Source organism: Myxocyprinus asiaticus, chromosome 28 (genome assembly GCF_019703515.2).
Source record: "Myxocyprinus asiaticus isolate MX2 ecotype Aquarium Trade chromosome 28, UBuf_Myxa_2, whole genome shotgun sequence".
Taxonomy (NCBI): domain Eukaryota; kingdom Metazoa; phylum Chordata; class Actinopteri; order Cypriniformes; family Catostomidae; genus Myxocyprinus; species Myxocyprinus asiaticus.
In genome coordinates, this window is record NC_059371.1 from 35,609,756 (window position 1) to 35,632,654 (window position 22,899).

Sequence of the window (22,899 nt, forward strand, 5' to 3'; positions counted from 1 at the left end):
CGCTATATGCAGCGCATGCGCACCACATTAAGAAGCTTTACAATATCATTTATTGTTTGAATTTGGTGATAACATTTACGTGGTTTGAAAGCTGAAAATAAAAATACCATTAAACACAAAACAGTCAAAAACGTGTTTTGGTCTAAAATCACATTTCTACATAAAAAGCCCATTGTGACTTCAGACAACATGATAGTATGCATCACATTTAAAACAACCCAGTTAATTCATTAAACAGCTTACCTTTTAGAATTTAAGACAACTGTGAGGTTATCCTTAAATTTAACAAGAAATAAGATAAGAACTTCCTTAAGAAGTTCTTTCGGGAATACAAAATATTCGTAACTTTTTTGCTTAAGTTAGAAATTAAGAAGAAAATGGTAGTTAAGAAGAATTTTCTTCTTAAGAAAGTTCCGTGAATCTGGCCCCTGGAGCTGATTCCAAATGTGGAATTTGCATTTGGAAGCTGTTGCTATAAACTCTCATTATGAGGTTCAAAGGGCTGTCAATGCAAGTAAAGCTGACCATCATTCGTTAGGCTGAAAAAACAAAACAGATCAATCAAAGAGATTGCAGAAACCTTAGGAGTGGCCAAATCAACTGTTTGGTACATTCTTAAAAAGAAGGAACACACTGGTGAGCTCAGTACCACCTAAAGGCCTAGACGACCAAAGAAGACAACTGTGGTGGAGGATCAAAAAATCCTTTCCTTGCTGAAGAAAAACCCCTTCACAACTTCAAGCCACGTCAAGAACACTCTCCAGGAGGTAGGCGTATCATCGTCAAAGTCTACAATCAAGAGAAGACTTAGGGTCTTGAAGTCTCAAGAACAGGAAGTCCACATTAGACTGCTGGAAAGCATATAAAAAAAGCCTGCCAAATTCTGGAACTCTTTTCTGTGGACAGATGAAACTAAGATGAACCTGTACCAGAATCATGGGAAGAGAAGAGTATGGAGAATGATTGAAGCATACCGCATCACCTGTAAACATGATGAGGCAGTGTTATGGTATGGGCTTGTAAAGCTGCCAGTGGAAATGGGTCACTGGTATTTGTTGATGATATGACTGCTGACAGAAGCAGCAGGAAGAATTCTGATGTGTTTAGGGCTATACTTTCTGCTCAGATTCAGACAAATGCTGCAAAACTGAGAGGACACTGCTTCACAGTACTGATGGGCAGTGATCAAAACATACTGTGAAAGCAACCTAAGAACTTTTCAAGGCAAAGAAGTGGAATATTCTTCAGTGTCTGAGTCAGTAACCTCACCTCAACCCAACTGAACATGTATTTCACTTGCTGAAGACAAAATTGAAAAACGAAAGATCCATAAACAAGCAGCAACTTAAGACAGCTGCACTAAAGGCCTGGCAGAACATCACTAGGGAGGGAACCCAGAATTTTGTTGATGTCATTGATGGGTTTCAGACTTCAGACAGTCATTCACTGTAAAGGATAGATTATAATTTTATTTATGATTATGTTAGTTTGTCCAGTTACTTTTGTGCCCCTGAAAATTGAAGGTCTGTGTATAAAACGTGCTGTTATTCCTAAACCATTTACCCAATTTGTATGTAAATCACTTTAAATTAAATTAAATTAAATGAATTGATTATAATTTCAAATACATTGTGGTGGAGTACAGAGCCAAAATTACAAAAAGTGTCTCATTGTCCAAATACTTATGGAGGACACTAATTAATTTACTCTATTAATGTAGAAAAAGGCAGAAATTCTTGAAAATAATATATATATATATATATATATATATATATATATATATATATATATATATATATATGTATGTATTTATTATGTATATATTATAATTGTATTGTATATATTTATTATGTATATATTATATTATATTGTATTTTTCTACAATACAAGCAAATTTTTTTTTTTAAGCTCCAAAAAAAAAAAAAAAATTATTTTAGAAATAAAAAAAAATTTATAATAGAGGAGGTGTGTTCATGTCACTGTGTGAATGAAACGACTTGTTAATATTTTTGAATAAGTTATTAGGTTGTTCAAATATTAATAATATTTTAAAAATAAAATGGCTTCACTACTTATTTAAGAAAAAATGAATGAATTTGCCTTTTTTCATTATGAATATAAGTCAGTACCTTAAAATGTTTTACTTTTAGCCCAAAAAAAAAAAAAAAAAAAAAAGTCAGAAATTCTGCTTCTTCATAGAAGAGGCTTATTTAAGTCATGGTATGTTTGAAAATAATTTTAATGAGTTTTTATTAAAAAATAAAATAAAAATAAAGAATCTGCCTGGACACACACACACACACACACACACACACAAAAGGAAAAACACTAATAAGGGGCTATTTAGACTGAATGCTAGCAAAAAGTAATGCCTGAGTTCGTTTTAACTTGACATCTCATCTTAAAAGCATGGCGCTCCTGCGTAAAATGTAGAAAGCGTTGAGTCTCGCAAATGTTTACGTAGAACAACAATTGAAAAACAGCGCAGACGGACACACAAACGCATTCTCTGTGAACAGCCCCTCAGGGTTCTAATAAAACTTCTTATCAAAATGTTTCAAAGTGGCATCAGCTTTTCTATTTGCAGTGTGGATAAGCCTCATTTGTTGGTTTCTTACAGCGAGGGCTGTTTGTTTTGGAAGCCATCCGCCCATCTGGATACTGTGAGATACGTTATTAGCAGCTAGTCAGGGAGGGCATAAGAAATCGGCTTTTTGATCTCTTTCTAACCCTTGGTCTGGAAGTTATTGGTCAATAACTTCAGCCTCCCAGAAATACCCCCCTTCAGCATCACACTAATGGATGGCATCTGGATTTCTTTTATCTTCTCACGTTCCCAGACGAGAACACACTTACAATCGGTCCTTCATTCCATAGTCCATACTTGCATTTTCTGTGACACACATCCAAAATAGTTGGTCTTGCCTTCTCTGGTAATGAGAAATAATGAAAGTAAAATGGTTCTTCATTCGATTTTAAGTATGTTTTACTTGTTTTGTTGAAGAAAAGTAATTTGCTTATGGTGTTGATGAATGAGATTGATGGAAAACCATGCAAATTGCTTCCTGTTGTTTTTACATCCTGTTAGTAGAAAACATTTGTTTACGAAACTCTGGAATTTGCGAATGCATAAAAGTTTAAAGGTCAAGTCTATAATTTATGTGGCAGTAGCGTCGCCAAATGGAACTGCAAAAATAATGGCCAGTGGTTGGACAAACGGATAGTCCCACCCTGAACTTACACTACTGGTTGAGCATGTTGCTTTGTCAAGCTGATCTGGATGCTCCAACAGCAATAAAATTTGTTTTCTTAATCATTAATTTGTCTTGTTTTTCAGGAAAAAAGATTTAAGCATTCTTTAAAAAAATAAAACTTCACTTGAGAGAAGAAAAATTGCGAAAGAGAAGACTTGTTCTCAATTTGTAAATAAATAAATAAAATCTTGTTGCTTCAACAAAAAAAAGTGAGTGTTCGTGCTGCTAAGTTGTGGAAAGTTGTTTAAACGCAGCATTAAGTTTTCAATATACAGTGCTGTGAAAATGATTTCATACACATTTTTTTTAGATCTTCAAACAAGATATAACATAAAACAAAGGCAACCTGAGTAAACACAAAATACAGTTTTCAATTATATACTTTTTTTATTGAAGCGAAAAAGTGATCCTAGACCTATATCAGCCATGTGAAAAGCTAACTGCTTAATATTAAACTTAAGAGCTGGTTGTGCAACCTTTAGCAGCAACAACTGCAACCAAATGCTTCCGATAACTGGAGATCAGTCTTTCACAACGCTGTGGTGGAATTTTGTCCCACTCTTCTTTGCAGAACTGCTTTACTTCAGCCACATTGGAGGATTTTCGAGCATTAACTGCCCGTTTAAGGTCCTGCCACAGCATCACAATCGGGTTCAGGTCAGGACTTTGACTATGCCACTCCAAAACTTTAATTTTGCTTCTTTTGAGCCATTCAGAGGTGGACTTACTCCTATGCTTTGGATCATTGTCTTGGTGCATAATCCAGTTGCACTTGAGCTTCAACTAACGGACTGATGACTGGAAGTTCTCCTTTAGGATTTTCTGATAGAGAGCAGAATTCATGTTTCCCACAATTATTGCAAGTCGCCTTGGCCCTGAAGCAGCAAAGCATCCCCACACCATCACACTTCCACCACCATGCTTGACCGTAGGTATGATGTTCTTTTTGTGGAATTCTGTGTTTGATTTACGCCAGATGTAACGGGACCCCTGTCTTCAAAACAGTTCCACTTTCAACTCATCAGTCCAAAGGTCTGAGGATCATCAAGGTGTGTTTTGGCAAAATTCAGACGAGCCTTAATGTTCTTCTGGGCAGTGGTTTTTGCCTCGCCACTCTTCCATGAATGGCATTTATTTGGCCAGTGTCTTTCTAATAGTGGAGTCATGAACAGAGACCTTTATTGATGCGATAGAGGCCTGCAGTTCCTTGTGACTTCCTGGTTGAGTCGTCGCTGTGCTCTTGGAGGAATTTTGGAAGGACGGCCACTTCTGGGAAGGTTCACTACTGTGCCAGGTTTTCTCTATTTGAAGATTATGGCTCTCACTGTGATTCTTTGGAGTCCCAGATCCTTTGAAATCTCTTTGTAACCCTTCCCAGACTGATGTATTACAATCACCTTTTTCCTCATCATTTCTCGAATTTCCTTCAACCTTGGCATAGTGTACTACTGGGTGAGACCTTTTAGCCAACTTCATGCTGCTGAAAAAGTTCTATTTAGGTGTTGATTTGATTGAACAGGGCTGATAGTAATCAGGCCTGGGTGTGTCTAGTCCAGCTGAACCCCATTATGAATGCAGTTTCATAGATTTGGGGATTTAGTAACTAAGGGGGCAAATACTTTCCACACAGGCCCAGTTGGTATTGAATAACTATTTTTATTCAATAAATAACATTATAATTTAAAAACTGTGTTTTGTGTTTACTCAGATTGCCTTTGTTAGATTTTGTTTTAATTTTGTTAAACAATTTAGTATGTGATATACACAAAGACAGAAGAAATCCAGATAGGAGCAAATACTTTTTCACAGCACTATAACTTGTTGAATGTTCTTAATGTCTTTTTAAGTAAACTTGACTTTCGTTGTTCAGTCAACTTCAAGTCAATTCAAACTGAATATAGAAGTTCAGTTACTTGCATTAGAATTTAATATAATTGAAAAGCATAGAGGTGTTGTGAGAGGTAAAATGAGCTTGAGCATTATGTGCTTAGTTCTCTTGACTTATATTCTTTATTTCATCTGAATAGTTTTTCTAAATTCAATAACTTATCAGAAGTTCAGCCAACAAATACTTGGATAATTGAGTTATCTCAACAAGATCAGGGGCAGTTAATATAACTCTAAATTTTAAGTTATGATAACTTAAAGGCAAAATCATTTTTACAGTGCAGACAATACATACATCTTGAAATTTTACTTTATTGGCAGCTTGTTTCTTTTCCTGTCTATACAAAATTTTGTAAGAAAACTCAGTACATTTTGTAAGATTTATGTTTGCTAAAAGAAAAAATTGCCAGTGATGTTAGAAAATGTAACTTCATTTAAGATATTCTCTGAAATCAATATTTTATATTTTAATGGAAAACAAGACAGAAATATGGATTAAAAAAAAATATATATATATATATATATATATATATATATATATATATATATATATATATATATATATATATATATATATATAATTTACTTATAGGTGTCTTTGCATATTAAATTGATAGTTCACCCCAAAATGACATTTTTTTATATAATTATTTACTCACCCTCATGTTGTTCTGAACCTTTCTTTCTTCCATGAAACACAAAAAATGATGTTTGGCATAATGGCAGCCTCAGTCTCCATTAACTGTCCAAATGTGGAAAAAAGATGCAATGGAGACTGAGGTTATTTTGCCTGACATACAGTAGAGTTTAAAACAACAAGATTGATTTTTCATTTTTTGGTGCAATAAAGGGATAGGAGAAAGTATTTTAACATGAAAAAAACACACACACTTCACATTTAATATATTGTGATTTCTATCACTTTCTTTCTCTTTTTAAATTTGTCTCTCTGTCTTCCTTGTGCTAGGTGTCTCTTGTTCAGTGGACAGAGAGTGTAGGTCTGACACTGGTTGGTAGAGATCAGTCCTCCATGCAGCTGAGGACACCTAGTGGACAAATTCTGAACTTCACAATCCTGCAGATTTTTCCTTTCACCTATGAGAGCAAACGCATGGGCATTATAGTGCGGGTGAGGATCGCTTCCAGTAGTTTTGGATCATTTTGACAAAGAAGTGGAAAATATGCTTTTTCACTTTTTAGTCCTGGAAAAAAACTGGGTCCAAAAGTCTGACACTACATTGAAAATATTTTTTCATTTGAACCTGGAAATAAACAGTTTTAGGATTTTGAACAATTGTATTATGACATAAAATGCAATGTTTGAAAGAATAAACTTGTGAGATTCTGCTCTGTTTCTAGGATGCAAATCAAGTAAGCAAATTTATGACATTGAACAAATATAGTCCTTTGTATAAAAAGGTAGATTTTCTTGCTTCCATTAAAGCACACAAGTTGAACCATTCTCAAGCTATGCCGGAAGACATGAATCATAAGGTTTTGCAATAACTTATGGAGTCCATGCCCAATTTTTCAGTTCAACATTTCACTGAAATTGTTATGCTGATAATATAATATATTTTTTGATGAATACATTTATATTAAAATTGAAATATGCAAAATAGAAGAATTTCACTTTATATATATTTTCACTGTATATACATTTTGACCCAAAAACACATCCTTATGTATTAACACGTCCGGCACTGTTTGTGCTACGGACATTATTGATACCTCAAATCGTGTGGCTTGTTGGGGAGAGGTGATCTACTATTTTTGTTTAGGGATTTTGAAGTTCAACCCAAAGATTATGATGAGACACACTGATATCTGAGAAAGTTGTGACCCTGCCCTGGTCATGATGACTAACTCTTTCCTTGTACGAGCTGTGAGCTTTTGTTTTTGACTTGGACTGAACTGAAGCCTGTATCACTGTGTCAGGAAACCAGTAAATGAACCTGCTTTCCTGTGTAGAATCCTTTAAAACACCTTCAAGGACGATCGAGGAAGCCCAGCATTATTCTCCCAAAATGCTTGGAAAAACACAGCACATGCTGTCCTGCTTAAATGTGAAGTTTTCCTGTTTGATTTTGTTTTTAATCCAAATCATGTAACAAAGATTATCAGTGATATTGATAACTGAAATCAAAATCGGAGTTTTGTGGCTTCCAGTCCATTTTTAGTCCATTGGTCACACAGAAAGATAGTCTCGCCCCAAAGTCACACCATTGGTTAAGCCAGTGTTAGGCTGCTTTGGATGCTCAAACATACATTAATTTTATCATTGAAAACCTTTAGTCTCTGGAAAGATATATTTTGGTTAACTGAGAATGTGATGAATGCTAAATAATTAATCTCTGAAACCTACATTCTGCTCATTTTCATTAGGATGAATCCACAGGAGAGATCACGTTTTACATGAAGGGAGCTGATGTGGTGATGGCCGGCATCGTTCAATACAACGACTGGCTCGAAGAGGAGGTCATTTCACATTTTCTCCATCATATAAACAAATACAAAATATTTAATTGTCGTAATGCTTGTACCAAGAAGCTACATAACCCATATGTTGAGAATGTGTTTTCTCCTCTCTTTATCAGTGTGGGAATATGGCCAGGGAAGGCTTGAGGGTGTTAGTGGTGGCCAAAAAATCCCTAACAGAAGAACAATACCAAGATTTTGAGGTGAGTTTCCAACTCTTAGTCATACAGTAGTCCTTAATGGGATGAGATATACAGTAGGTGTGATTCATTTTTAATTTGTTTACCTCAAATGTTGTTATGGCTTTGTGACATCTGATGTTGCTTTTGGAAAGACAGTTATTGGTATCTTTATACCAAACGAAATCAAGCAGGTTTTGCAAACGACCCCCTGCCATCTGCAATTGGTTGGTCAAACAGATAGTCCCGCCCCAAAGTCATTTCATTGGTTTAGTTTTTGAAAGTGTCACTTTTTTCAGGGAAATCAATCTACAATGGCTTACTTATAGTTGTTTCTAGAAGTATACTGATATTGGAATTTGCCGATACCGATAACTAAGATGTTGGAAAGAAGCCGAATATCAATTAAAGTTTTTAAAATCAATATTTTGAATGTGTAAAAAAAAAAAGAAAAAGTTCCTAGTCTTACCTATCATCATCGATTTGTTTTCTTCTAGATAACCAATAGTTCCGAAAGCAGCTATCGGCAAAAGCGATAAACTGGCAAAAACTATAAATCGGTTTCTGAAAATTAAAGCTACACTATGTAACTTTTTTTTGTTAAAAAACAACAAAATGCTATTAATGAGAGAATGCAACAAAAATCCATCTTCCAAACCATGTCTCTACCCAAATACACTTTGATAAACCTATAATAATTATTCATATTTTAGAGTTGTCGGGACGGATTTCGCGGGAAATTGCATACATACGTCATTCGCCCGTGCGTGTCATGTCATATCCGTACACAGAGAAAATAAGCTCCGGCTGCTGTAGCGCGTGTATGGTGTGGGAGTAGCATGAAGCTGAAAGTTTGTTGTCACAACGGACGAGAAAAATTGACCATGGATCATTCAAAATGGCAAACCTCCGGGAATCACCGGTAGTGATGGGTCATTCATGAACGATTCATTCATTTTGAACGAATCTTTTATGTGACTTAGAAGAACGAGTTGTTGGCCACGCGTGTGCATTGCGCAACCTCCGTTCGTTTGTTACGTGAAAACCACATAGGCGCTGTACAGGAAACTGAAATGATTAGTTCACCTTTCAACCCTTTTGGTCTGAGTCGTTCGTTCTTTTGTCATGTGACAGCCGTATATGCTATGCATTTCTCACACAGGAAATAGAAATGATTAGTTCACCTCTCGAGTCTTCTGGTCCGAGTCGTTCGTTCTTTTGTCACGTGACAGCCGTATTCGCTATGCACATACGGCTGTCACGTGACAAAAGAACGAAGGACGCGGACAAGAAGATTCCAGAGGTGAACTGATCATTTCTGTTACTTATCAAAACAATTTGTCCTTGGCTGCATTATCGTTTTTCCTTATTGGGACTGTAATCAAAATTTGCGTAAGTAGACGTGTTGGGGGGGATTTGGCTATTGAAAATGTAACATTTTAATTTAATTCTGCTCAAATGAACGAAATTAACAAAATGACTTGAATAAAGATTCATTCATTTTGCTGAACGAGACTCAAAAATTCAAGTCAGTAAAATGATCCGATCTTTCCATCACTAATCACCGGTTGTAAAAACAAAGAAACCCCGAACAGAGCAGAGTCTACAAGCAAAAAGGGAAAGTGACAGAGTCCGTAATAAAAACCGAATCAACATCGGCTTGACTTTTCAGAGGTGGTGACAACTGAAAGGATTTAAAAGCAACCCAGAGATTTTTCTTACTCAACAGGTAAGATATTTTATTGAAATGGTTTATGTATAGTTGTGTAATCACACACACACGTCTGTGTGTGTGTATTAAAATACAATAATTGTACTGTAATCGGTGCAGAACCTTTCACTTGCTAGCACACGTGTGTATTTTTCTTTATGAAGGCAAAAATTTATATAAATAAATCCTTTAGTCCTAGGCTTGCCAAGGACATGTGAGTCTTGAAATGATGTTGACCACTGGTTGGTAACAATGACAATCTATAAACGAATTACTACCGTGGTCTATTTGGCTAGAATATTCTGCATAAATAATAAAACTTTATAACGTTTGACCTTATCAATCAAATTAACTAGCAATCATTATGTCTAATGTTAACGAACACTGCCTAACTTTTGTAACGTCATTTATTTCAAAACATCAATGTTTCCAATAAGTCAAAACAACAGCAAAAGATATGGCAATTGCCTGCACAGATGACATGTTTTCAGATATCCGTCTTTTCCTTTCTTTCGTTATTTATTTGTCCATTCGCTCTGATAAGATGTCCTGTATCCATGTGTACACCAGTGCCTCGAATCACATTCATCTGCGCAAAGGAGCAGAGCCGAAGCACAACCAAAACTATGTTCTTCCGCAAGACGCATGCAGTTTTATTTTTTAACTGCTAGAGGGCCAAAAGTTACGTAGTGTAACTTTAAGCATGGATGCGAAAAAGTATTTTAACATAAATAAATAAATAACTCAATTTAAAAATAAATTGCACAAAATAAAGAAGAAAAAAAAAACTCAACCTCACTAAACTCAATACCGGAGAACCCTGTTACAGTATGAAATCATAATTTGAGACATGTCATACATAAGAACAATCTGAGAATCTCAATATATTATTTATCAGCTTTGCTCATGAATATTCATTACATTAATAGACTTATTGGTCTTAAACTGCCATTTTACACAGCAAAGCAAAATGAGATTCTTAAAATATAATTTTCACCATAGTTTGAGGGGAAACTTTGACATTTCTACAGGACTTTTTTAAATGTATTGAAACAACTCTAAAAGGTAATAATGGTTGCCACGCCCATGAAATCACGTTTACAAAAACAGGCTTTCTATTTTTGTTAAGCATGTATAGACTGGCCTTTGTATGTTTATAGCTACAAAATCCAGGTGCTGTTCTATATTTAGTCTGGATTAAGTGGCTGCCTAGCAACCATCCATCGTCAACACTAAATGAAAAAAATAAATTTAACAACATGTTTTCCACCGGGAGCACCCCCAAAATGAAAGAGTGTATCGGTTACTCCACACACACACACACACACACACACACACACACACACATATTAAGTACTGATTCTTCTAGCAGTCCCACTTTCTCACTCTTAGAGTTGAAGTGTGTAATTGTGTGTGCGAGTGAGTGGGCAGCGGTGACTCAGAGTATGTGAGTCACCAAGTGAGAGTGTTTTCCTGTGTGACTCGAGCACACATTTTTGGTCTTTATCTCACTGTGACTGTGGGTTGTGTCCTCATAACTGCACTCTGGCTTCCTTCAACTGCGTGGCACGTTGTTTTAGACACTTTAACGGTCAGTGCAAGGGTGTGTGATTTATGCAGTAGTACTATGCCAGTTTTTGACAATGCACACTGATTATTTCAGTGTTAAAGCCTCTGGCATGGAGAATTTGAGGTCTGAACTTTCTCATTTGGTGTGTTTGTTGTGCCAACGTCTCTGAGAAACACTGTATACTTCCTTCCTTCTATTGCAGGATAAGAACATTCATGCCTTGAGCTCAGAGTTAGATGTGTTTTATCTATAATCAAGATAAATAGAATTATCAGAAGTGGAAAACATGAACAAATATAATGCAGTAATTTGTTGGCATCTGTCGGATCATGCTGGATGACTAGAATTTAGAATGGTATTGTCTTTGATAGCACACAACCAGAATTTGGCTGCATTCACACTGCAAAGCTAAATGCTCCAATTCAGCATTTTGACACTTGTCAGATTTTTTTGTTCCGCCTGTTTACTAACCATAACCTTAACCCCTAACCCTTACCCCTTACCCTATGTCATCATGAATTGTCTGACAGTGTAAATGCAACCTTTTATTCCTTGATTCCTTTTGTTGGATGTGATGCAGACACCTAGGGCTGGGTATCGATACAGATTTCCAGATTCAATTTCAATTCACAAACTCTCAAATTGATTTGTTTTCAACTTTGATTCCATTTGATTCCATTCCAATTCACAAGCCCCCAATTCCATTTGTTACCGATTTTGATTTTATACAGATTTCCCATTTTGATTCTGATTCACACATTCGATTCCCATTCACACAATCTTAATTTGATTAGTTTTCATTTTGATTCCGTTTACTAGGGGTATATTTTCAGTTAACGATACAGATTTCTCGATTTAATTCCGATTTACAAGCTCTCAGTACAATTTGTTTCAGATTTTGTTTTGATTCAGACAACCTCTTGATTTATTTCAGATTTTGATTCCAATATCTTGGGGTATATTTTCAATTTCAATTTTCGATTTCAATTCACAAGCTCTCAATTCGATTTGTTACTGATTCATAAGCTCTCAATTTGATTTGTTTCAAATTAATTTGAGGATATTTTCAGTTATCGATACAGATATCCAGATTTGATTCCGATTCTCAAGCACTCAATTCGATTTGTTTCCAAGTTCGATTAGATTCAGATTCACAAGCTCTCAATTAGATTTTTTTTCGGATTTCGATTTGATTTGATTAGATTCTGATTTATAACCTCTTAACTCGATTTGTTTCAGTTTTTGATTCGATTCCATTTAATTTGAATATATTTTCAGATATTGATACAGATTTCCCAATTTGATTCAGATTCATAAGCTCTGAATTTGATTTGTTTCCAATTTCGATTCGATTCCGATTAATTTGGGTACGTTTTCGGTTATCGACAGGGGTGCACTGGCCATAGGGAGAACCGGGACTTTTCCCAGTGGGCTGACCACGAAACGGGGCCAAATGGGCCGCAAAATGCCGCTGCGATATGCCGAAGGGGGTTGCGACATGCGACATTCAATTCACAACCTCTCAATTCAATTAGTTTTCAATTTCAATTCATTTTGATTTGATTCCGATTTACAAGCTCTCAACTTAATTTCCTTTCTGATTTCAATTAGATTAGATTCCGATAAATTTTGGCAAGTTTTCAGTTATCGATACTGATTTCCTGATTTGATTTTAATTTCAGGGTTCCCGTGGATGCTTAAAGTCTTAAATTCAGTTTTCCAAAATTTAAGGTCATAAAAAGACGTAAATATCTTAAATGATACAACAAAAGTCTTAATTTTTATTTAAAGAGGTCTTAAATTTGGGGGCAGAAAGACAGGAATCGTGATATGACCTAATGTGATTATCAAACTTCAAAAGAATACGATTTAATAAATAAATGAATGCATCCTTCAAAGTGAAAACAGGGCACTGTTGTATTTTCTCCAAGCACATGGGGCTTGTGAGTGTTTTCAGCTGTTGCAGAGCAGTTCACAATCATTAAACCATATCGGAAATGTATGACAAGCGATCACTAAACATCAACTGTTGATGATGATGATGTAGTGTTGATGAAATATGACAATGTTTACTTTTAATTGTTTATATTGTAGTAGATTATTGTAGGAGTTCACATTTTATATCCCTTATTTGTTTGAATGAGCAGCTGGAACAGTGAAGCGCAAGCATTTCAAAATAAGAGTTTCCAGTGTATTTCAAAGTTAAAGTGCCTTTAAAGTTAGAATTTCCAAGCAATGCATCAAAGTGCATCTGGAATTTAATTAAAATTGGACTCTTGTAGCCTTGGACTCTGGCCCTCCCCATCACAGGAAAGAAAGACTAAGAACATTTAATATAGGCTACCAATTTAAAAAAACTATTGGCTGATTAACTGGCTTTTATCGAATCAGCACAATCCAGTATCGATCAACCTCTAATTTGTATCTATTTATATAATGGTACATAAGCCAATTTTAATGTGATATGTATGTGGAAAACATATACGTGAATATTTTAAACTTGCATATAGCCTACACTGTTTTACTTATAAGTAATGTTAAGGCCATGTTGAATGTGTGCCCCTGCCTGTTTAAGTAAGAGTCTGTGATACATGATTTATTTTGATATTGTGTGGGGTTGTTTTGGTATGGGGGTACGGTATTAATTTGAAAAAGATCTTAAAAAGTCTTACATTTGATTTGATTCCGATTCACAAGCTCTCAATTTAATTCCTTTCAGATTTCAGTTTGATTAGATTCTGATTCATTTGAATAAGTGTTCGGTTATTGATAGAGTTTTTCCTGATTTGATTCCAATTCACAAGCTCTCAGTTCAGTTTGTTTCCGATTTTGATTCTTTCGGTTCCGATTTCGGGTTGTGTACAACAACAGAAAAACAACAGAACAAAGATACAAATAAAGAAAACAGTGCTTTAAGTTTTTAACAGCAGTTTCAACTATTCAAGTAAGCATTCAGAAATTGAAAAAGGGATTCAATGTAACATAAAACTACTTAAATTACTGGTCTTCACTGAATGATTATAATACATTACTACTTTATAATGCTACTAATGTTATACAGCAAAGAGCAGGAAGTTGGTTTCTCATTTTCTTGTTATTGTCATTTGACTAATATCAGCAACAAGTCCCAAAATTTTTATGCAAATCCACCGTTTGTCTTGTTGTTTACATTCAGTTTAGACATAAATTACTGTGTTTCATGGTACAGGCTCGCTATGTCCAAGCCAAGTTGAGTGTGCATGATCGTTCGCTGAAGGTTGCCACAGTGATAGAGAGTCTGGAGATGGAGATGGAGCTCTTGTGTCTGACGGGAGTGGAGGACCAGCTACAGGCAGATGTCAGACCCACACTGGAGATACTGCGCAACGCTGGCATTAAAGTCAGTCTACTCTCACTAACAGACAGATACACTCAAAATGATCAGCATTAGCGGAATAAAAACTGCTTATATGTTTACCTCACCTAACAAGGCATGACACATCAAGGAATTTTTGTCTTCCCTGAAAGTGAAATGATGGGCAAAATCACAGCCAATCAGAACATTTTTGATGTTTATAATTCAGCTATATGGAGCCAGGTTTTCAACCAGTGAACCTGTTTCTTGTCCAGGTTTGGATGCTGACTGGGGACAAATTAGAGACTGCAACCTGCACAGCCAAGAACGCCCACCTAGTGACCCGCAATCAGGACATCCATGTGTTCAGGCCCGTAAGTCCCCAGACTACCTAATTATGTTGCAAAACCATTACCATTAATAACAAGTTGGTCTTCCCTAACAGCTTCCACTTATCTGGGAAGGCTTCCACTAGTTGGAACATGGGTGCAGGTTGGGGTGGAACAATATAAAATAAAAATGTATATTTTGATATTCTTGAAATCACAACAGTTTTATAGAAAGTGATTCAAAAACCTATTAAAAAATAATGAAAGTTCATTTTAATGTAAAAGAGTGTCCAAAGTAATGGTAGACCTGTCATGTGTATTGCAATGAAAAAACGTCATCAATAAATATAAAATTATTACAAATAGTATTTCATTTACATGGCATTTTTCATTCTAAGCAAAAGGAAGTTGAACTTACATGCGTTTGCTTTGACTCAGAACCCATGCACTAAAAAAAATGAAGTGCGTTTATTTGAATAAAAATCTTTTTAACTTGATGTGGCATCTGATTTGTAACATCGTATACAGTGCTGATTTCCTGATTTCTTCTGTTTTTGTGTATATATCATACTAAATTGTGTAAAAAATTCAAACTAAATCTAACATAAAACAAAGGCAATCTGAGTAAACACAAAATACAGTTTTTAAATGATAATGTTATTTATTGAAGCAAAAAAGTTATCCAATACCAACTGGGCCTGTGTGAAAAAGTTACTAAATCCCCAAATCTATGAAACTGCATTCATAATGGGGTTCAGCTGGACTAGACACACCCAGGCCTGATTACTATCAGCCCTGTTCTATCAAATCAACACCTAAATAGAACTTTTTTCAGCAGCATGAAGTTGGCTAAAAGGTCTCACCCAGTAACACACTATGCCAAGGTTGAAGAAAATTCCAGAAATGATGAGGAAAAAGGTGATTGAAATACATCAGTCTGGGAAGGGTTACAAAGAGATTTCAAAGGATCTGGGACTCCAAAGAACCACAGTGAGAGCCATAATCTTCAAATGGAGAAAACTTGGCACAGTAGTGAACCTTCCCAGAAGTGACTGACCTTCCAAAATTTCTCCAAGAGCACAGTGACGACTCATCCAGGAAATCACAAAAAAGCCAATGACAACATCCAAGGAACTGCAGGCCTCTCTTGCATCAATAAAGGTCTCTGTTCATGACTCCACTATTAGAAAGACACTGGCCAAAAAATGGCATCCATGGAAGAGTGGCGAGGTGAAAACCACTGCTAACACAGAAGAACATTAAGGCTCGTCTGAATTTTGCCAAAACACACCTTGATGATCCTCGAACCTTTTGGGAGAATTATCTCTGGACTGATGAGTCGAAAGTAGAACTGTTTGGAAGACAGGGGTCCCGTTACATCTGGCGTAAATCAAACACAGAATTCCACAAAAAGATCATCATACCTACGGTCAAGCATGGTGGTGGAAGTGTGATGGTGTGGGGATGCTTTGCTGCTTCAGGGCCAGGGCGACTTGCAAAAATCAAAAAGGAGAACATCGGTCATCAGTCCGTGAGCTCAAGCGCAACTGGATTATGCAGCAAGACAGCGATCCAAAGAATAGGAGTAAGTCCACCTCTGAATGGCTCAAAAGAAAAAAAATTTTTAGTTTATGAGTGACCTAGTCAAAGTCCTGACTTGAACCCGATTGTGATGCTGTGGCAGGACCTTAAATGGGCAGTTCATGCACAAAAATCCTCCAATGTGACTGAAGTAAAGCAGTTCTGCAAAGAAGTGTGGGGCAAAACTCCACCACAGCGTTGTGAAAGACTGATCTCCAGTTATTGGAAGCGTTTGTTTGCAGTTGTTGCTGCTAAAGGGGGCACAACCAGCTATTAAGTTTAAGGGGGCAGTTAGTTTTTCACATGGGTGATATAGGTGTTGGATAACATTTTTGCTTCAATAAAAAATATATATATATATTTGAAAACTGTATTTTGTGTTTACTCAGGTTGCCTTTGTTTTTTTATATTATATCTTGTTTGAAAATGTAAAAAAATGTAGTATGAAAAATACACAACAATAGAAGAAATCAGATCAATCAAATAGTTTTCATAGTATATTGTGTAAATATGTAATATTTATTATAATTTATCAATAAATCGATTTATATAATATAATAACAAAGGATAGATGCATGTCAAAAAAATAATATTCGCATGCTTTTACGTGTTACTCCACACGTTACTCTACCCCGCTGTCACCTTTTACAACTGTGCTGAGTTTGAAAAATGTTGCATAGTGAGGATTTCTTCAAAAATAGTGCGATTAATTAGTTTTCATTTTTCAACTAACATCATACAAAGTCCAGTAAACATAAAAAAGCTAAATCAATAATTGGTGTGACCAACTTTGCCTTCAAAATAGCACCAATTCTCCTAGGGACACAGTTTTTCTTGGTTGTTGGCAGATAGGATGTTCCAAGATTCTTGGAGAATTCACCACAGTTCTTCTATCTGTTTAGGCTGTCTCAATTGCTTCTGTCTCTTTATGTAACCTCAGACTGACACGATGTTCAGTGGGGGGCTCTGTGGAGGCCATGACATCTGTTGCAGGGCTCCCTGTTCTTCTATTCTATTATATTTGCAGAAGGAATGTTTGGGAGTCTAAAATGTATATTACCAATTGACACACTGCAGCTAAAGATATAAATTACCATCTTAAGACAAATGTTTTTGGGAAACATCTTATGTGCCTAAGACTTTTGCACAGTACTGTATATACAGTGTATATATTTGTGCATAGTGTATGTAAGATCAGCAAATCTAATTCCTGCTTGCATGCTTTCAACACAAACAGAGTTTCAAAGATTTTTGAGTTTTGTTATACCCTTCAGTGAACCAAACAGCTGGTTTCTTTGGGCTTTTGTGGAGTTCCCCTGTGTCATGTTGTCACAGAAAGATAGGATGCTCTGAAGAAGGTTGTATCCTCCAGCAGCAGCAGTTTCTGGAAATGCAGGACAATGGCTGGCACAACATGAAAACAGTCACCTCACTCTCCCTTTGGGGCCGGTGGTCAGTTAAAACAGCATTTGGACTGACTTCCTCCTGGACACAAATGGCATCCAGACTGAGGTCTGGTGTGTTTTGAAATTGACAGATGAATTGCTCAAGCACGAAGTCCACCAGTTATAAAATATCCTCTGTTGACGAGGAGTATTGGATAGATTCCAGTGTATAAAGTCTTGTTTAATGTTTTGAGATCTTTTTAAAAGAATAGTATGCCCACAAATGAAAATTCTGTGATCATTTATTCATCTTCATGTTGTGCCAAACCCATATGATGTTTTGTTCTTCCATGAAAAGGAGAAGATTTGCAGAATGTTTATGCTGCTATTTTCCATACAATGAAAGTGAATGGAGCTTTCAAGCTTCAAAAAGGACGCAATAAAGTAGTCCATAAGACTCATGCACTGTATATTCCAAGTCTTCTGAAGCCATATGATAGCTTTATGTGAGGAAAGGACAGAAATTTAAGTGGTTATTCACAAAAAATCATACCTTCTGTTGTTGTTTCCAAATGTCATTTGCATTCACATGCATGCAAATATTGACAACAGCATTGGTTCTCGCTCATCTCACACAAATTTGAAAATATGCGAATAGACGCAAGAATGAGATTTGAAAACTTCAGGGGAGCGCGAGATTTTAAGTGAATAACAACTTACATTTTGGTCAGTCCCTCATACAAAGCTAATGTGTGGCTTCAATATGGACCACTTTTATAGTAATTTTTTGTAAATTTTTGGACCTCAACAGCATTTGCCCCCATTAACTTTCATTGTATGGAAAAGAACAGCTTATATATTGTTAAAGGAATATTCTGGGTTTAATACCAGTTAAGCTCAATCGACAGCACTTGTGGCATAATGTTGATTGACAACAAAAATAAATTTTGACTCGTCCCCAAAACGTCATAATCCTAAAACCCTACAATGACTGTAAAATTATGATTTTCTTTTTTTAATCTTAACAGAGAATTAATGTGCTTTAATAAAATTATAAGCTTCACATTTCTGCCTTTTAAACCCTCCAAAAACTGGCCTATTTTACTTTACTTTAACCACGATTTTTGTTTTGTTTTTAAAGAAAAGGAGGGAAGAGTCGAAAACAATTTTGAGATAATCAACATTATGCCACAAAAGCTGTCAATTGAGCTTAGCTTGTACTGAACCCAGAATATTCCTTTAATTACACTGTATGCATTCCACAGAAGAAAAATTTGGAGGTTAAGTAAATGATTACTGAATTGTCATTTTAGGGTAACTGTTTCTTGAATCTTTGGTATCTTAAATCTAACAACCTCAAGCAATCAAGCAATCTCCCCAAAACCATCTAAACAGCCTGTTAAAAACAACAACGACAGCTACTAATGGTGAATTTCCTGTGTGAAACTCACCGACCTGGACGCAGCAGATGAAGTAAACCTCACAGTGTTGACGGTTGAGCAGATACCTTGCTCAGTCTAGCACGGTCTACCACGCAACTGACAGTTGAAGTTAATATGACAGTCTTGTGTTCTTGCTGTGAGATCATTATCTGAGCGGCTGCTTGTGTGTTTGTGTGAGAAAAACACTCCTGACACTGAGCTTTCTGCTGGGTTACAGGTAACCACTCGAAGTGAAGCTCACCTTGAGCTCAACGCCTTCAGGAGGAAACATGACTGTGCACTGGTGATATCAGGAGATTCTTTGGAGGTAACGTGAGCATGCACGCATGTAGACACGTACAACACTGTTGGGCCTTAGTATACATGGCCAAGCAGAACATCTTCAAAAATCACCAAATATGAAAATTAGGGCTATCCATTTAACATGTTGATTCAGTGCGATTAATTATATAAAAAATAACGTGTTAAAAAAATTAACGCAATTAATCATGTCCCCGGGCTGTAATAAGGAATATTCCTACCTTCGGAGCAATTCAAGCTTGAAGTACCACCTGTTTTCAGCAGAGGGCAGTAAGCGAATCTCCAGCTGTACAGGCAACACACAGCTGTACAGAGATCAAACTGCACTCAGGCTTGCTTTCGAGCATGATCAATTGCAAATTCAATTGCAAAATGGATTGCTGTGGACTGTAGGCAAATGATAGGCTTATGCATTAGTGCGAGCATTTTCGGAACACACGCGAATGTTCAGCACACACATACACCACCTGTCAATCAAACAGGGTACAGCTGTTTCTAGAACGCTTGCGAATTATAAAATTACGTGCTGTTGATTACTGTCAACAGCAGAATAAGAATATTAACTTTCTAATTGACACAGGCCTAGGCTATCACAAATATAGCAGGTTATTTTTTCTTTATTGACATTTTAATCAGTCTGCTTGTCTGGGCAGGCAAGTAAATGACATTTGAATCAGTCTGCTTGTCCGGGCGGGAATGTAAAATTCTCTTTCACTTGCCCCTTCAAAAATCCACTTGTCCCAGACAAGCGGACAAGTGTTAATGTCGAGCCCTGCACCAAAAACAGAAGAAGAAGAATGTGAAAGTTAAAGTGGAGATTGACTGAGCAGGGAGGAGATTTATAGTAAAAAAGGACTTAAATATTGATTTGTTTCTCACCCACACCTATCATATCGTTTCTGGAGACATTGATTTATTCACTGGACTCTTTTACGCTTTTATGGATTACTTTTATGCTGACTTATGTGGAGCTTTAAAATTTTGGCACTCATTTACTTGCATTGTATGGACCAAAACAGCTGAGAAATCCTTCTAAAAATCTTCATCTGAGTTCATCAGATGAAAGAAAGTCATACACATCTGGGATGGCATGAGGGTGAGTAAATGATGAGAGAATTTTCATTTTTGGGTGAACTATCCCTTTAATTAAATTGGCAAAAAATTCTTTGTCCAAAAAAACATGCTAATGATGTTTTGTACCATGTCATATGTAAAAACATAGTATTGCCATGGTATATGTCCCAAAAAAAACCAATTATCTTAAGACTAGTTAGATTATGAGTTAGGTTGTTTTTATTTGTCCCAAAAATGAAGGCATTTTGTCATTTTAGAGAGCAGTATGAACAATGGTATTGATTTGTCCTGTCCAATGTCTTTTTTAAATGGGTTGTTTCCATGCTGTTTTTGTTTGACAGGTCTGTCTGAAGTATTACGAGTATGAGTTTATGGATTTGGCATGTCAGTGTCCAGCTGTCGTGTGTTGCCGATGTGCTCCCACACAGAAAGCTCAGATTGTTCGTCTGCTGCAGGAACGCACTGGCAGACTCACCTGTGCTGTGGGTGGGTGAATAATCTCATCACATTGTGTGGGATTTGGGTTGTTTACTTTTTTTTTTCATATCACATATGGTTCTTTTATTTATGGTTTAGAAAAAAAAAAACAGGTTTATGTTTATTTATTATTTAGTACATATTACATTTACAATTTAGTGTTATTTATCTTTATTATGCCATGTTAAAGAGATGCACATATACAGGAATTGTGGCAGATTCTGCTCTTGATTATTTTATCGCTGATTACCAATAGAATGGCTGATGTTATAGATCTGTCCTACTTTGTTTACTGCTTTTTTATATTATAATTTTGAAGAAACACATTGATTTTATATGAATGAAACCCTATTTATCATTATTAAAGGAGAAGCTCACCAAAAAATGAAAATTCTCTCATCGTTTACTCACCCTCATGCCATCCCAGATGTGTATGACTTTCTTTCTTCTGCAGAACACAAACAAAGATTTTTAGAAACATATCTTCACTCTGTTGGTCAATTCAATGCAAGTGAATGGTGACCAGAACTTTGAAGCTTCAATAAAGCACATGAAAACAGCATAAAAGTAATTAATAAGACTCTAGTGTTTAAATCTATATCTTCAGAAGCGATATAAGTGTAGGTGATAAACAGATCAATTTTTAAGTCCTTTTTTACTACTGTTTCACCAGCCCTCCTGTGCACGTTCATGAGACAACAGAGTTCTCCTTCTGTTTTTTAGCGATTTGCATTCTTCGTTTATATCACCACCTACTGGGCAGAAAAATTGGGAGGGATAGAGCAAAGGAAGTGATAAATCATATTCACACAACTTCCCAGTAGATGGTGATAGGCACGAAGAACTCTTGTGAACTTGCATTGGAGGGCTGTTTGAAAGTAGATTTATAGTTAAAAAGAAACAAAAAAAAGGGGCCTTAAATATTTATCTGTTTCTCACCCACACCTATCATATCCCTTCTGAAGACATGAATTTAACCACAGGAGTCATATAGATTACTTTTATGAGGCCTTTATGTGCTTTTTAGAGCTTCAAAGTTCTGGTCACCATTCACTTGCATTGTGAGGACCTACAGAGCTGAAATATTCTTCTAAAAATCTTTGTTTGTGTTCAGCAGTCACACACATCTGAGATGGCATGAGGGTGAGTAAATGATGAGAGAATTTTCATTTTGGGTCAGTTATCCCATTGAGATAATACCATGCCAAAGAAAAAAAGAATATACTCTTTGAATTGGACAATATATTGTGCATCCCTTATGTATAAGTTGTTATACAAGTTGTTAAACAGAAGTTGTCAAAGTGATTTATCATCTGTTTTACTGGCCCTGTCATGAGATGTCCATCCGGGTCATGGCACCAGCTCTCACAGGATCATAACTCACTGTTCTCTATCTCTCAGGGGATGGTGGAAATGATGTCAGCATGATCCAGGAAGCAGACTGTGGCGTGGGAGTGGAGGGCAAAGTAAGTGCTTCATCTTCCCAGAGCAACAGCCCTGTAACATACACTGTCACAAACCCTGTCGCCTGCTTCCGAAATATTTCCTCCATCTACCCTGACTGTGTCAAACTCACACTATACAGAGGCTCATTTACATCCACTCTAGATATTCTCACATTTCTTACATCACTGACAATGCAAGCTCAGGGAAACTTTTTAGTAAAATAACCCCAACCATTTTCACACTATAACTGCCTTTCACTGATTTACAGCCAAATTAAAGTCTTATTGTGCATGATTAATGGGTGAAACGCACAATTTTTATAAACCAGTTTATTACTGATTGATAAAATCGAGTTCCGGTCTACATTTTATTCTCATTGAATATCCTGTTTCACTTGAAATATGTCACACTGTGGAAGTAAAATGGTTTTTGAATGCTGTTTCATGTTGATT

General features: G+C 36.1%; 1 protein-coding gene across 1 annotated transcript in view; it reads left to right on the forward strand.

Annotated features, from left to right (window-relative positions):
- The window catches only part of LOC127418744 (probable phospholipid-transporting ATPase IIA), a 71,633-nt gene that overhangs the window by 34,104 nt on the left and 14,630 nt on the right, over nt 1-22,899 (forward strand). The window contains exons 15-22 of the mRNA XM_051659513.1: nt 6,109-6,270; nt 7,527-7,619; nt 7,739-7,822; nt 14,288-14,458; nt 14,689-14,787; nt 19,368-19,457; nt 20,866-21,010; nt 22,403-22,467. Coding sequence (XP_051515473.1) covers nt 6,109-6,270; nt 7,527-7,619; nt 7,739-7,822; nt 14,288-14,458; nt 14,689-14,787; nt 19,368-19,457; nt 20,866-21,010; nt 22,403-22,467 — 909 coding nt within the window. The remainder of the gene's footprint in view (nt 1-6,108; nt 6,271-7,526; nt 7,620-7,738; nt 7,823-14,287; nt 14,459-14,688; nt 14,788-19,367; nt 19,458-20,865; nt 21,011-22,402; nt 22,468-22,899) is intronic.